General features: G+C 35.5%; 1 protein-coding gene across 1 annotated transcript in view; it reads right to left on the bottom strand.

The window, feature by feature from the left end:
• Positions 1-1294: 1294 nt before the first annotated feature.
• The window catches only part of si:ch211-39i22.1 (fibrous sheath CABYR-binding protein), a 33290-nt gene continuing 17703 nt past the window's right edge, over positions 1295-16881 (bottom strand). Inside the window, exons 7-12 of the mRNA XM_059342556.1 lie at positions 15059-15136; positions 11014-11040; positions 10461-10481; positions 4825-4941; positions 2584-2643; positions 1295-1511 (exon numbers count right to left, since the gene is read on the bottom strand). Of these exons, the coding sequence (XP_059198539.1) occupies positions 1483-1511; positions 2584-2643; positions 4825-4941; positions 10461-10481; positions 11014-11040; positions 15059-15136 (332 nt within the window). The 3' untranslated portion in view covers positions 1295-1482. The remainder of the gene's footprint in view (positions 1512-2583; positions 2644-4824; positions 4942-10460; positions 10482-11013; positions 11041-15058; positions 15137-16881) is intronic.

The following is a 16881-nucleotide window of genomic DNA, read 5'->3' as shown; positions in this document are numbered from 1 at the left end:
AACCATCATTTATAGATGGTAAATAGATAGTTTATTAATGTTTAATCATCATTTATAAACCGTATATAGGCCATTTAGAATGGTGAATAGAAAATGTAATAATGTTGAACTATAATTTATAAATGCCAAATAGATTACTTTACCATAAACAAACATAATTATTAGTTTATTAATAGCTTTACACTCATTATAACATTTTTAACACCATATTAAGTATGTAAATGATTTCAAAATGATTCTTATACCTTTAAGAAACTGCTTGAAAACATTTAAAGATTAAATATGTATAGAATTTTGTAAATGGTTAATAATAATTGGTTTATAAACCATCTATAAACATCACTTAGATGGTTTTTGTGAAGTGTTACCTATACTTTATTGCTCATCTATTATAAGTTAACTATAAGTTAACTATGCTTTTTGCAACTAGCGGATCTTAAGTGAGAACAATGCCTTATTACTTGTTAATTAATGGTTATTAAGGACCTGATTATAAAGCGTTATACCGTATATTCTTGTTTTTCACCTTAATTATTTGAACTGATTGAGGAGAAGTGGTCGTCCCCCAACAGGATTTAAAACTAAGCCCCTTCACCAACCAAATAAAAGACACACAAACAAACACAAACACACATACAGTGACATCAGTGGCCCGCTGAACACGCATCGGACCGTGTAACAGCATCCCCAGAATCCTCTAGGATTAAAGTCTGCAACTCATTTTCCTCTCCAGAATCCAGGAAATACAGTGGTAGTTATTAAAGCCCCCCCTGCTTTCCATCTATCCTGCATTTGTATGGCAGACAATTATAAAAAAAAAGAAAAATATGTTTGATTTAAGTTGCCAGTGGATTTTTAAAAAAATAATGTGGGTGGCTCGAACGATGAGAGAATCAGCAAAAAAAAAAAAAAAATCCACTTTTAAGAATTCAGTACAAAGCTAAACATCTACAACATCGATTACTCTCACTGGTTTATATTCACACTGAATTACTAGAACTGGATAGTAGCCATACAAACCAAAAATTTAAAAACTAACTCTATAATTTAGCCATTTAATGGTTCATTTGAGATTTCATCTCTTTAATGTTCACTCTTAAAAAAATGTCGATTTGGTGTAAAGTAGAAAGTTTGTCCAATCATTTTAATAAACTCCTATGTTGTAACAATCATAAAACCCCTAAGCTTCACATATATTTACTCCCCACATATATGCACACACACACACAAGAACAAGAACACACATTATGCGCTCTCACACACACTGACACACACACACACACACACAGGCTCACACAGACCAACATACACACACTATCAAACAGACAGTTACACACACACACACACACACACACACACACACACACAGCCCTACTCTGGGGCCTCACAGTAATTCAGCTCTACAGAAAATAGAGCCTAACAGTGAGATTGCCACTTTTCTTGCCAGTAGTTGGTCCAGGCAGTCATGTGATGGTTGCTGGTCTAGGACGAGTTCAGCAGGTTGCTAAGGACTGTGAAAAGAAGAAACATTTTAGTGCTTCAGGCTGTTTGATCTGTGTGTCTTCTAAAAAAAAATGCTTTTTGTGTGTGTGTGTGTGTGTGTGTGTGTGTTCTTGTACTTCCTACATAGTGAGGACCGGAACACGTTTTTAACCAACAGAGTGAGGACATTTTTGCAAAGTGAGGACATTTCGGCCGGTCCTCACTTCTTTAAAGGCTTTTTTGAGTTTTCAGACTTTGTTTTAAGGGTTAAAGGTCACATGATAATGATAATTAACTGAAACTGTATTGTGTGGTTACAAAACTAACTAAAATTATAGTGAAAATGTCCTTCATTTTCGTCTTTGTCAATTTATTTCATACATATTGAAGATGGATAAGGCAAAGGAAATAAAGGCAAAATTCACTGTGACCTTTTTTAATCTCCCACCCAACAAATACCCCATTACAAAAAACTAAAACTAATAAAAATACTAAACTAAAACTAGCAAACTCACTCTAAAAACTCATTAAAACTAACTGAATTTGAAAACTAAAAATCACAACCCAATTAAAACTAAGACTGATGAAAAACCCAAAACTATTATAACCTTGCAAGGGAATTCACTGTTCCAATGAAGGTCCTCACAAAGACAGAAGTACAAGAAGTGTGTGTGTGTGTGTGTGTGTGTGTGTGTGTGTGTGTGTGTATTCTTGTACTTCCTACATAGTGAGGACCGGAACACGTTTTTAACCAACAGAGTGGGGACATTTTTGCAAAGTGAGGACATTTCAGCCGGTCCTCACTTCTTTAAAGGCTTTTTTGAGATTTCAGACTTTGTTTTAAGGGTTAAAAGTTACAATTAGTTTTATGTTTAAAAAAAGGTTATTAATTAACTAACTGATACTGAATTGTGTGGTTACAAAACTAACTGTAATTATAGTGAAAATGTCCTTCGTTTTCGTCTTTGTCAATTTTTTTCATACATAATGAAGATGGATCAGACAAAGGAAATAAAGGCAAAATTTAGTGTGACCTCTTGTAATCTTCTCACAAAGACAGAAGTACAAGAATGTGTGTGTGTGTGTGTGTGTGTGTCGTACCCTGGGGATCTGACTGAGCCTCTGCTGTATCAGCTTTGCGTGCAGCTTCTGGATCTGCTTCTAATCACAGAGATAGATTGACAAAATCAGATAGACGCAAAAATGCGGAAAAAGCAAAAAATGAAACACACGAGTCATCACATGTCACTTTGGAATCCACAAGCAAATAGTTCACTGATCATAAAAGTATGACAGGAGGGAATTTCAGAGGATGATTTCTCGGCTCTAATTAATTAGCATCGCCACCATTAAAATGTGCCATATTTTTCTGGTGTCAAAGCTCAGAAGTACTGTTCAGTCAAGACTTCCTGTTTATTGTCAGTGGAGCAGCTCCAGCACTTCCTGTTTCTAAAACTGTTATTTATTTACAATCCCTACGCTCTGCTGAGGGAATATGATTCGTATTCATGAATCCTAAATATAGAAAAGAGACTTTTTTATTCACATTTAGAACAATAATAGTCACTGTAATAGTCTCAGTATAATCCTTATTCTCAGTCTGACTTTTCCCCCACACGGCTTAAGCTGAATGGCCTATTGCTGGTGTTGACTGTAAATTAAAACTTTGCTGAATTGGTGGTATTGGCATGCAGGATGTGTGTGAGTTGACTGTAATTGACAACACTCTCAAAGGGAAAACGCTGAGTCAGCTTTGTCTCAAACACAGACTGCTGACATCCAGAACGTCTGATATTCTCGAGGTTGGGAAAAGATCGATACGGCATAATGCCTTATTATTTTGCATGGCAATATTCTATCGATACGTGGATGCCAAGTATTGATATTTTATTATATACTATAATAAGACCATTTTGAGAGTATTGGGGCATTTACATTTTTTTTTACTTTTTCACAAAAAAAATCGAAATGCTATAGTATGACTTTCAAAAAAAATTTTGGACATCCTACTTATTAAAATTATATAAATATAATTAATTATAAAAGCACAAAATAAAGTTTTGGGGAACTATAATAATTAAATAAAATTGCTTATCAGTCCACTAGATGGTGCAGAGTTAACATAGTTTAAAAAGTAATTTCACTTCAATAATTGAAATTAAATAAAAATTAAATAATACTTGTACAATAGTAGACATAATAATAGACAGGTTTGCATTCAGTGAAGCTGGACTGTGTAGACTGTAATAAAAACTGTTCAGTTTGTCAGGTGCATGCAACATTTATTGGTATTTTCTAATTATTTATTTAGTTTATTTTATCTATTTATTGTTTTTTGAATTACACGGTTGGTCATGCTGTCTGCTTTACAATCCTGTTTTGGTACAATTATTAAAATTTGATTATTGGACTTAAAAAAACATATTAGATAAAACAGATGTTGACAAAGTTTTACTTTCTGGACAAAATAGGCAGTTAAACATAGGGAATACGTTTCTATATATGTCACTGCAATACTTTGACATCCCAATGTTTTTATGATATTATATCATGGCTTAAGTATTGTGATAATATCGTATAGTGGGGCCTCTGGTGATTCCCAACCCTTTGATATTAACCCTCTGGAGTCCATCTATTTATTGAAAATACACATGTTTTATTTACAGTAATAACTTTATTTATATATGATATGTAGACAAGCTGAGAAAGCCAGTTGAAAGTTCAATCATAGGAGCTTTCACAGTGTGCCATTTATGTTTCTAGACCATTTTTAAAATGTTAATTTTCTTGCTACAATGAAATGTATTAATATTTTTAATTTACATGCATATGCATATATTTGTAGTTATGTTATGTATTGTTTTTTCTGCTGTTTTTGTGTGTATAAATGGTAAAAAAAAAAAAAGATACATTTCCATAGACACCTGTGTCTTTTGTTTGTATTTTGGGTTCCTGGCAGCTTTATACTTTAATTAAAATAAAATGAAAAATCTGACTGATGTGTGGAGAAAAAGGAGCCATGCATGTGATGTAAGGACAGACTAAAAGATGCTAAACAGAGACAGAAATGAATGCATAGGAAGTTGACAAATTTGAACCAAAATTTCCTGGACTTCAGAGGTGCTGCTAGCTTGATTAAAAGCTGAGTTTCATCTAAAGTCCAAATCATCCATATGCAGCACTCTCCTGCACCAAATAGCAGGAGAAAAACAACAAAATCTTGGCTTGCAGGTCATTATTTCAGACTCTAAAGGAAGTCCTGCAATCAAGCAAATATCAAGCCGTGTGTTCAGCAGTTTGGTATCATGCTGTTAGTTATTAAGCCAGCAAAAAACAAATTACCCTGTCTATTACTGAAGCACAATTTCTTCTTCTGATAGACGAAGTATCCGACGATTGCTCCCACGACAGCCACACCGATTGCAATCAGGATGCCTGCTACGGGGCTGGAGGCTGCCTCTGTGACAAACAAACACACAAAACAGCCGTTAACAGAGCTGCAAATGCAAAGTCGACTTTGTCAATATCATCTGATGACACCATTTAAAATCTACAGGGTTGGTACACTTTAGCAGTGGTCAAATTCAAGCATTTTTCAAGGACTTTCAAGGTAAATTTTCAAGCTTTCCCAGTATCTTACACCTGGTGTAAGTTACATGTTTTAGATGAGTACTTACATACTAAAAGGGGGAGATTTCACTGAACCATACCAACAGAGATGGTATTACACTTTTAGGAGGAACGAATCAAACTCGCGGCCCGCGGGCCAATTGCGGCCCTTGTGACAATATTTTGTGGCCCCCACCTTGATATGAAAGTTTAATGTGAGTTTTATATGAATGGCACTTTACCGTGTTGTGTGTGGAAGGTCCCTTTAATTATTTTTTTGTGTCTTTTTTTGGTAATTTTGGGTCTTTTTTTAATTATGTTTTTTTGTTTTTTTTTAATAATTGTGTGTTTTTTAAAAATAATTTTGTGTCTTTTTTTTGGTAATTTTGTGTCTTTTTTTTTGGTAATTTTGTGTCTTTTTTGGTCATTTCGTGTCTTTTATTTAGTAATTTTGTGTCTTTTTTTGGTCATTTTGTGTCTTTTTTAAAGTAATTTAGTTTTTGTCTGTCATTTTGTGTCTTTTTTTGGTCATTTTGATACTGCCTCCGTACTGCCTGTTTGAGACCCCTGCTATAGATGGATATAGTCAGATTGCAAGAGAAATACAGTAAGAATTTCAAGCGTTTACAAGCACTTTATCCAAAATCCAAGCACTTTTTAAACCTTGAAAATACAACATTTAAATTCAAGCATTTTCAATGATTTCAAGCACACGAACCCTGAATCTAAACATATTTTCAGCCTGTTTTGTGATACAAATGTATGTGACTGCACTGGGGTGAATATTTGACAGTGCAACATCTGTTTAACGAGATTATAACATGCAGGATCACCTCTGGGTGCCATTTTGCGGTCGACATAATGAATACCAATCCGTCTCAATGACACGACATAATGTGTGCGTGCGTGTGTGAGAGAGATGCATCATGTTGTTGCAGCATTTTCTGATCCCTTTTCACTTGCCTACCCATCAATTTAGCGCCCTAAAAGCATGCACACTGACAGAATAAATCTGTCTGCACCTGTAACCCAGTTACTATGACAACACCAATCTGAATAGTTTTCATGCTGTGTCACTGCGAATAGCAAATACCTCTCATAGTCTGTTAAAAGCAGACAAACAAACACACTCGTAAAACCTACGATGTCATGATGACCGTGCCTTCTTTTATTCATAAATACTTTATGTTAAAGTACATTAAATTGTAGTGCGCTACTGATAGTAGTGATAGTATCACAAAATTGCTCAATTTGTTGTATGTAAATGTAATTATTTGCTAGTTTAATTCACAACTGATACAACAATATACTGTAATGTAATTACAGTAACACACAAATAGCATATAGAGTGCTCAACAAATTTATTAAACCACTTGTCATAAAAATAAGAAAACATAAATATTTTAGAAATCTTTCAAAAGCTTGTTTAAAACTAAAAACAAACTGAATTCACCTTTTTATGTCCAAATTTGAGCTCCCTAGCCTCTCTGAAAGGTGCGAAATGAATCAAACATAACATTCAACCACTAAATCTAATTTCTGGTTCAGGAATGCAAGTAAATTACTATAATTTGACTTTTAATCAAGAAATAACGATGTGCCGTACTGTTTTTTTTGTAAAGCAGTGAATTTGAAAATGCATGAATAACAATAATAATTATATTTTAGCATTAAAAATTCTTCTACATACTGGTGTATTAACTATTACAGAAACATAAAAATTATTGTGATAATTATTAATGCTGTTAATTTAGGTCAGCTGATGCATAAACTGGTCTAAAAAATTTGTTAAGCGCTGCATATACTATATATATATATATATATATATATATATATATATATATATCAGTATCAGTAAGTGGAAGTATACAAGGTACTTCCTCTTACTGATAACATAATGATTCAACACATTAAATGTCAGTTCTTTGTGTATTCAAGGTTTGGCTGCATTATGCTGCTCTGAGCCCTTTATGTTTACAATAGATGAGGGTGGAAGGTGGAAGAATATTACACATTAGATCACGAGGCAGTGCAAACACTGTTCCCTAAGCTAAATATGCAAATTGTTTTCCAATTTCAAATGAAAAAATAATAGATTATTGTCCTTTATCAATTGTCCTATGAAAATTGTCCTATATTACAGTGATGTTAAGCCATTAACTAAGAGTTTTCCCTCAATAACCTCAGAATTATTGCTTATTAGTAGTAAGTAAGGAAGTTGTTGTATGTGAGTTATGATCTTAATATGCTTTACTTTGTATGGACTTTATAATCTCTACATAGCGGTGAACGAAACCATGGAAACGGCAAATAGCCACCTTCCCCAGACCCCAGAGTGGGTCACTTTGCACCAATTTTAGTCTACCAGTTACCCGCTTTGTAGAGTAATGATTGATATTACAATCTACCAATCATCATCCAATCATCCAAAAGGAGCCACCAGTCACGTCAAAGGTCTGGAGAAGGTGTTATCATATACAACAACTTCCTTACTTACTACTAATAAGCAATAATTCTGAGGTTATTGAGGGAAAACTCTTAGTTAATGGCTTAACATTACTGTAATATAGGACAATTTTCATAGGACAATTGGTAAAGGACAATCTATTCTGTCTGATTTTTTATTTTAAATTGGAAAAATAAAATGCATATTTAGTTTAGAGAACAGTGTTTGCACTACCTTGTGGAAAACTCTTAGTTAATGGCTTGTATAATAAGGCCATGTAGAATAAGGCATTAATAACTACTAAATAATGACTAATTAAGAGCCAATATGTTACTTATTTGCATACTAATAAGCAACTAATTCATGTTGAATATGTGTTCCCTAACATAAAGGGTTACCATGTTTTTATTGGATCTCTTATTAACAATTAGCTCTTTATTAGCCCTGCAGGGGTTTCAGTCAACACAGATTAATAATGCCGGGATATGCTGAGGTGGGGGAAAGATGGAGGAAGGGTGTGTGTGTGAGTGACAGGTGAGTCAGCAACTGAAGTACACATGAAAGAGTTAAGCAGTACAGTAAATCTAGTGATAAACAAGTTAAACAGTGGGAACAACAAAGGAGTGGAGTGAGTCACAGATATCTCGTGACTCAAAATCAATTTTAAAACAAGGTATGACTCAGTGAAATTAGGTGGAATAGAACAGAAAAGAAGTTAGTGAGTCACAAGGAAGTACAGGTGTGTAGCCGCAGACAGGAATGAACATGCATGTGCCAAAATGCAAATCACACGCCATGGGCACACCAGTTTGTCTGGTGCATGAACACACACACACTCTAAGTGAACAGAGACACATATAGAGATAAACTGACAGGAAGGTTTGTGATGGAAACACAACCTATGGGAACTTTATGTGGTCAGCAGCCACAACCCCTATCACATTACTGTCTGCTGCAGACGGAGGTCAGAGGTCAGAGGAAGCACTGTGGAGCTGGGTCAACATCTTCTCTACAGATATATAATTTCAAGTCATTTCATATCTTAGTAGTTATATCCATGTCAATATAGCATGCTTTCTGCTAATCTATGAGATATTACAACATGGCAGCAAGGTTATAATAGTGAACGAAAACTAACAAATAACAGAAACTAGAATTGAAAAAACATTTTCCTTTAGGCTACTAGTTTTTAAAACGATAACTAACTGAAACTGTATTGTGCGGTTACAAAACTAACTAAAATTATAGTGAAAATGTCCTTCGTTTTCTTCTTTGTCAACTTTTTTTTTTTCCTGTTTGGTTGATATGAATTCTATTTAATCTATCTGGTTTTATGTCTTAATAAACTTATTGGGGCTGAGCAGTGGCGGTTCTACACAGGGGCCTCCAGGGGCCACTGCCCCTGTGAAGAAGCCTTTGGCCCCTGCTGTGGCCCCTGTGTCAAATTAATAATAAAATGATCAATTTATAACAATGAACAATGGAACAATTCTAACCTTTTTTTTTGTTCAAACAATATCTCATAGTACACAAAAGGAACCCAGACATGTGAACATTGTATAATAGTTTAACTCTATGGAGTCTTATAGGGCTATTTTATCCATTTCTGAATCCTTTTCATGTCTTTGTAAGTCATTTTGTGTCTTTTTTGGTAATTTTGTGTCTGTTGTTGTGTCTTTTTTTAGTTATTTTGTGTCTTTTTTTGTCATTGGTGTCATTTATGTGTCTTTTTTGTGTCTGTTTTAGTTATTTTGTGTCTTTTTTGGTCATTTTGTGTCTTTTTCAAAACATTCAAAGATTTTGAATACTTAAATATCATCTTTGCCATTTTTTCATGTGCTAATGTGCCCCTCTGATTAAACACTGGCCCCTCCTTGGCCCCCACAGTTAAATTGGTCTAGAACCGCCACTGGGGCTGAGATGGATCAGACAAAGGAAATAAAGGAAACATTTATTGTGACCTTTTTTTAATCTGGCACCCAACAAATACAATATTACTAAAAAACTAAAACTAACAATAAAACTAATCTAAACTAAACTAAGGCCTACACCTGGTCAGTAACACAATTCACTCTGGATTTCCACCCTGACTCATCTCATCTGGAAGTCTATTTAGCCTACCTATCTTTAGGAGTTTTAAAGTTGCTACAAGGTTCCATTTTCCAATAATATTCAAATAGTTTCCAGCGAATATCAATGTTCAATGTGTATGTGCTGGATGGTGTGGTAGCTTATGAAAAGTAAGTGTTTTATGGAGTTGCAGACGTTGTAGTGGTCTGCATGTAATGTGCAAATTCTGTTATTAGCTATTAGCATGCTAAGCGGAGATTTAGCTTTATTCACTTCTTATGTTGCATTACTATGTAATTCAGGGATGACATTCATGTTGCTTAGCGTAATGCCCATAATCATTTGATATGAGATACTTACATGCAATATAGTATATCAGCTAATTGGGTTCATGTTAATGTACTTTTAGTGCAGCATACTGCGTAATGTGCTATCTCAAGATTAGCATGCTAAGCGGAGATTTAAGCCCTTTCTTCCGCATCAGTTTGATCCATTGAAAACAGTAAAAACTAAACTTTATTAACTGACAGCTAAGCATAATACAGATGGTAAGATAGCGTTTCTGTTATTTAAGGTTACACTAGCAAGAGGCATTAGCCACGGATACATATTTCCTACGGGCACTGCACTGGTTCATTAAATATACAAAGATACTTGTCGAAGTTCAAAGTAAAGTTCAAGTTTGAAAGGAAAAGTTTAAAAAGTGTCATTGCAGTCACAACACAGCTGCTCAGGGCTTTCTGCGTGACACAATAGGGGAAAGCTTAGGCTGCAGGTATGTTTGGGGCGATGCATGAGTGGGTGGAGGGGTTAATGTATTCACAACAAAAAAAAAAAAAAAAGGGAAACTCACCTTTGGTTTCAGGTTGGTCTGCTGTTGAGAACAGAGAACACACCAATACAGTTAGAAACATGAAACTGCACCATTTACAAACTGGTTTTGACGTTCTGGCAGTTGTGTAGTTAATGTGACACACAGGAGCGTTTATTTAAACAAGCACCAACATGCAAGTGTCCTTCTACTGTTATGTATCAGCTTGACAATCAGGAACATCTGAAGCTATTTCCGAGCTTCTGTAGAACAAATGCATGGGACTCAAGGTGAAATACTACAGAAAAACAGCTCCTTTCAAACAGTTTCTTTTGTTTGGACAAAAACAATAGGGCAGAGGCATTTTCCACTGAATCCTGTATCCTGTTTGTATTGTCAGTGGTATGCCAGTAATATCCTGTGGTATTTTACCAGTTTCCACAGCTAGATAAGCCCTAGTGCTGCTTCTCCTGTGGTTGCAAAGCCAAGTACCTGAGCTGGTATTTGTGTGTCTAAGCCTGAAGATGGTGTGATGTGGTAATTGTTATTGTGATTATGTATATTTTGATAATGAACACACAAAAAAAAGTCTTACCATCTCCTGTAGCGCCAGCAGCTTTTGCTAGATAGAAGAAGAGAGACAGGTGATTAAGAACAGGATGCGGAGAATAGGCATAATCATTTCAAGTGTCTAAAGTAGAATAAAGTCTGCTGTCTTTATAGTTTAATTTATCCATATCTTTCATATTGTAATATAGTTTGGGCAAGCACCTTTCCTACTACACTCCACAGAGTTTTGGTTCTTCAGAAACGTTTTGTTAGGATGGAAAACTGATCTGAGTCCCATCTGGACCTTCAGATACTTACTGTTCATGACATCAATATCTCTCAAATATGTGTTTTTATTTATAAGGTAAATTCTGATCATGAAAACTTTCCAGAGCACTTTAAGACTTATTTTAAATTTAATCCTCAAGTTCACTCTAATCCAACGTGTCAATCTTTAGATCTTCATCCTCCAAGATTTCTGACATGCAGAGGTCAATTTATTGTTAAATTTAGAGACTAGATTATGGATAAATACTTTTTCCCATCTGGCAAAGAATTCCATCTCTATAAAATGTTTCAAAAGATGTCTAAACGCCCATTTAACTGCTGTTTTAAAAGTCTAATTAATTCACACACAAATACACTTTTATATCATGTTCATTTTAGTTTTTATATTATTTTTGTTATTGTGATAACTTGTTGTTGATGTTATACATATGTATGGATTAAAGTTTTAAAGAAATCTTCTGACTGAATTTTTTTTTGCGCTACAGCCAAGTCACGTGCAGTGTGTGAAACGTGTTCCAGGTAACTTGACACCTGCTTAAGAAAAACTAATGCAAACGAATTCAGCACCAAATGCAGCCATCACATTTAAATGCTCAACCAAACCTGTTTTACAGGAGGATTTTAAACAGCTGTTCTATTGCATCTTGCATTTTTTTTGTCTTTTCAATATTTTTTTTTTTTTGCAAAGCTTGTCATTACTCTCTAAAATAATCAAGCATCTACATAACTTTTCATGACATGTTTTTTTTGGCCACTCTTCCCCCTAAAGCAGCGGTCTCAAACTCAAATTACCTGGGGGCCGCTGGAAGCAGTATCAAAATGACCAAAAGAAGACACAAAATAACAAAAAAAAAGACACAAAATGACCAAAAAATACACATAATTATTTTAAAAAAGAAACAAAATTACCAAAAAAGACACAACATTACTAAAAAAGAAACAAAATTATTACAAAAAGACACAAAATTACCAAAAAAAAGACACAAAATTACAACAAGGTAAAGTGCCATTTATATAAAACTCACATTAAACTTTCATATCAAGGTGGGGGCCACAAAATATCATCACGAGGGCCGCAATTGGCCCGCAGGCCGTGAGTTTGAGACCCATGCCCTAAAGGAAACACGGCTATTGATCTCATAAGTGGCCTCTGTGAACTCCAAATGATAGAAATCCACTGTAGCGACGGAGAACTTTAATCCAAGCATGTGTTTTTTCTATTATAGAGTTTATTACTTTCTTATGACTATTAAATTCTAGGTGGAGGCTTTAAATAAGCCCATCTGGGTTTTCTGCCTCTCCCTTCTGCACTTTACACTATATTTATATGTTATCTTTGTCATTTTATGTCATTCTAACTATGCAAATAAACCTGAAGCTACGTGTGTGGTAAATGTGTGAATGATACATGCAAAACACAAAAGGCAGAGAAGAAAAAGAAGGAAGGAGCAAGACTTTTTCTCTTTGTGGTAGTTTATACCTCGGAGGCAAAATGCAGATCTAGAGTTTCTGTCCTAACCGGTCTTGAAACACACACACACACACACAACTCTGCATGACACATCCCTTGTGTTCACTCATCAAGATGCCTTCATAATATCAGAGAGATAAATATCTGAGGAAGGCACTCTGCGTCTTCCTCTCTGATCTTTGATTCGTTCCTTATGCAAATCCAGCCTGTTATCTCCTTGTGTGCGCTGCCTGTCTGTAAGCGCCTGTGACATCACGGCTGCCCTCTACCTGCTTCGACTTGACAAAGCCGCTAATAACAGAGCGCTAAAGAAAAGCTCCTTTCACAAAATTATAATGATTATACTGACATAGATGAATCAGCTCTCAGATAAAGGCTGAACACTGCGAGACAAACCTGCGTTAAAGTCTTGCTGTCAAATTTCTCCGTGGCTGGTGATTAAACTTTCTCAACCCAGGAGGTAAAACGAGTCAATTCATTGTGTTGTCATGGGAACAGAGCTTATACAATTAGAGCAGCAGCGCACGGATCCACGAGGAGAACTTTCTATAAGTACAGTTTATGTGGAGCTGTCTTGACGTGGCCTTGTGCTATGAACCGGTTTGAAGAGGTAAAACTTTTTTTTTTAATAGCAGAGTACAGCCAGAATGTAATGGTGACTTTGAACATTGTTATTGGACAAACGGCTGGTCTCAGTCATGCTGTTGTACATTACATACCGTCTCTAATTTCAGCATTTACAAGAAAATTACATACATTATCAAATGTTCCATCTTCTTCCTGTTTACATCTAATTACGCTAACTACACCCATTTTTTTTTTTGTTTTTCAAAGGGGGTGGGGCTTAGCAGGTCACATATAGCTTTTTTTTTGGTCATAAATCTGTAATAACTTTATATCTGTGTTTTGTTATGCATCTATTCTAGTTTTTTAAGTGCTTAACCCTCTATGGTACGCATTATGATTCCAGTTAGGAAAAAAAATGTTTGGAGTGTTTTTTTTGTCTTAAAATATACTAAATAAACATAATCTGAATTTTTTTTTAATTTTTATAATAGTGGACTATGGCCTAATAGCCTGAACTTTACTTTACTGCGACCAACATCAAATATATCTTTGTTAAATTGTAAAGATCAACAATATTATGATGAATGGTATGCTTTTGAACGTTAATATATACATACCTAAACACACACTACAATAGCTCATGCTGCCATGCTGGTTCCATAATAGTTCATTTTTCCCTCGAGGCAACATAGCAACTTTCCATAATGGTACGTTGTTGCCTCAGGGCAACAGTTGCATTTAAACAAGTTTCCATTATTTAGTTAGAAAATAAATTGCATGAAACTATCGAAAATTAATGTTTACTCACCTATAGGTAGGAATACATTATTTTCCAGATGGAAAAGCTTTTAGTTTAAGCTTAATGCTAGTAAGCTCAGTCCTAAATAAAAATATAGTGATGTCATATATATTATATTTTTGGGGGCGCAGTTTCTTAGTTAAGAGAACAGTAAGGAGACCCAGTTGAAATGTATAAATAAATGTATACATAAATAAGTAATAAATTGTGGCGTCTTCTCTTCTTTCTGTTGTTGTTTTTTTCCCAACACAAACCACTGAGTCACACACTAGAGCAGCTGGAGCCAAAAGCTGCTTCTCCTCCATTCTAAAAGTTTTTACTAAGAGCATGATGGGAAAAAAATGCTAAAAGAATCTAGTTGTAGTCTTGTAAATAGTTTCCCTGCAAGATTGACAGTCTGTCTAAAATCTCAGTGTGAGACTAAAAACTCTAAACTCTTGTCTTTAGATGTGAGCAGGTGGGACACGATAGTTTTCCGTCTTTTCCAAATCTTTTCAAAGTCTTCTGATGTATAGGCAGCATTAGGTATTTAGTTTCATACAACAGCAGTATCTTAACTCTAGCTATAAAACTGAGCCTACATTGTCTGGAAGACAGTAATGTCTAAATAGGCGGCAGGCGTCCTAGTGGACTTTAAACCTTCCATGGTAGAGAAGACACAATGTTATTTCCCACAGTGGAGATGCTACAGATTCCATGGAGCTCCAGTGATCGTGGCATTAATCTCACTGTTCCACATAGTTTCAAAGTGCATGCAGTGTGATAAAAAAAAAAAAGGCATCTGTGAGATAGCGGTAACAGGACAAAGATAGCACAATTCCACCAAAAAGCTGAACTACTGTATCTCTCCACCGGTGCATGTCTGCAGCTGATTATGTACCCAGGAGCTCTTGTGTGCATCAACACATATTTTCTTCTTTCATTGGTAACATTGATAACATCAAATTGTTTTCGGTAGCTACTTACGTCCAGAATCAAAAGTGCCACGGCTCTGTCCTGGGTTGGCTGGTTTCTCTGGTCCCAGAGCATCTGACAGGTCAAACTCTGAAAAAAACAATTAGAAATCATTGGTCATAAAGGCCTAAGGTCAGAGTTTGTTTGATTTTTTTGTTTTTGTTTTGTTGTAATTGTCTATGTATATGCATGTCCCTTTTTCTTTATTTATTTTCTTTCAGAGAATTAAAGTGAAACTCCCCCTTATGGGTTAAAGGCTCTTGTATGTTTTATTTAAGGCATCTTATTTTGACAGTCTTCTTTTATGTATTATTTTTGTATTATGTATTGGATTCTGTTTACACACCGTGCTCTTATTTTGAAAGCTGCATGTGTTTAGCGAGAGGGAATAATAGTAGCTTTTTAAAATTAAAACAACTTCTAACAACTACATCAAGAAGTAGGAATGTTGCCAATATCATGATATGGATTTCTTTAACCATAAAAATAAATAAATACCGATATTATCGTGAACGATACGATATGGCACACCCCTAGTTTGCCTCAATAAAGATAAAAAAAACAAAAAAATAAAGAAATCATTGGTGACAGAAAAGCAATATCCATCCCTGTAGGGAAATCTACTTTCCACCGTCCCGCCCTAGAGGGATATGATCCAGATGTTCCCCAAAAACATGGCATCTCCTTAACACACTATCCTTCACTGCTGCCTGTTATAATAATAACTGATAATATCAGCCATCATGGAAGCTCTCCCCAACCAGTCCCTCATGGTGTGAATACCCTGCAGAGGTGTCCTCGATTAGGACTCTGAAACACTACCTGCTGAGGGTGTGCCAGTGATCCTGTGAACTAGTGTTGACTTAGATTAAAGGATATTATCTGAAAGGAAACAATACCATATCCTGACTCTATATTCATTAGGGGGAAAACCCCAGTGACTTATACAACATGTGTGACTCATGTGAGAGTAGAACATTTTTTTCGTTTTTGGGTGGGGCGAGGTAGGATCTGTGAATTATTTGAGATAGAACCTCAGGGGCGTAATTATCCAGTGATCTATTTCTGGCATTAAATCACAGTGAGTAAAAGTGCGCTCTCATTGTAAAGCACCATTTGTCACACATGAATGTTGAGTAATGCGACCGTAGTTTGAGCCAAGTTTTACTCTGATACTCTCCTCAATCCTGCGCCTCCTTTCTCCTTTTATCCTCCTCTGGCCTTTTCCATTAACCTCTCCACCTTCTGCTCTCTTCACTTTCCCCTTAACATCTCTATTCTTTTGTTTTTAGGGCCAGGACTTTAACGCGTAAATTAAGATGAATTAATTACACAAAAATTAACGCGTTAAAAAAACGCACTTATTTTTGCACCGTGGAACGTTTCTCACTGGATGAGTTTCAGGCGGACCGATTATACTGGAGCACCAACTAGCGTTGATGAGTTGAGACAACAACAAACCACAGTGAACATGAAGGAAGAAGCTGATGAGACCTTTGGTTGGCCCCGTGGATGATGGGACATTTAGTTACTAAAAACCAATGGATGGAAGCGTCAATAAGAGCATGGTTGTGTTGCTATGCAACAAGGAATTCACATATCACCGCAGCACATCCAGCCTCAAGTATCACCTCAATGCTAAACATATAGCAGCTAGCGGCTAGTGTGGTAGCTAGCGTGGATTGTGTTTTACTTCAAAAACCAAAGTATTCTAGTTTACAGAAGGTCTACCTACCTATAGGCTACCTGGATTTATGAAATGTACTATATTTATAAATATGCTATTGCTACACTTAATGGCAAAAATTGCACTGGTCTGTTGGACTTGAACAAAA

The sequence above is a fragment of the Centropristis striata genome, chromosome 10 (assembly GCF_030273125.1).
Source record: "Centropristis striata isolate RG_2023a ecotype Rhode Island chromosome 10, C.striata_1.0, whole genome shotgun sequence".
NCBI classification, from domain to species: Eukaryota; Metazoa; Chordata; class Actinopteri; order Perciformes; family Serranidae; genus Centropristis; species Centropristis striata.
The sequence above is the reverse complement of the archived record's forward strand: the minus strand, read 5'-3'. Positions and strand labels throughout refer to the sequence as shown.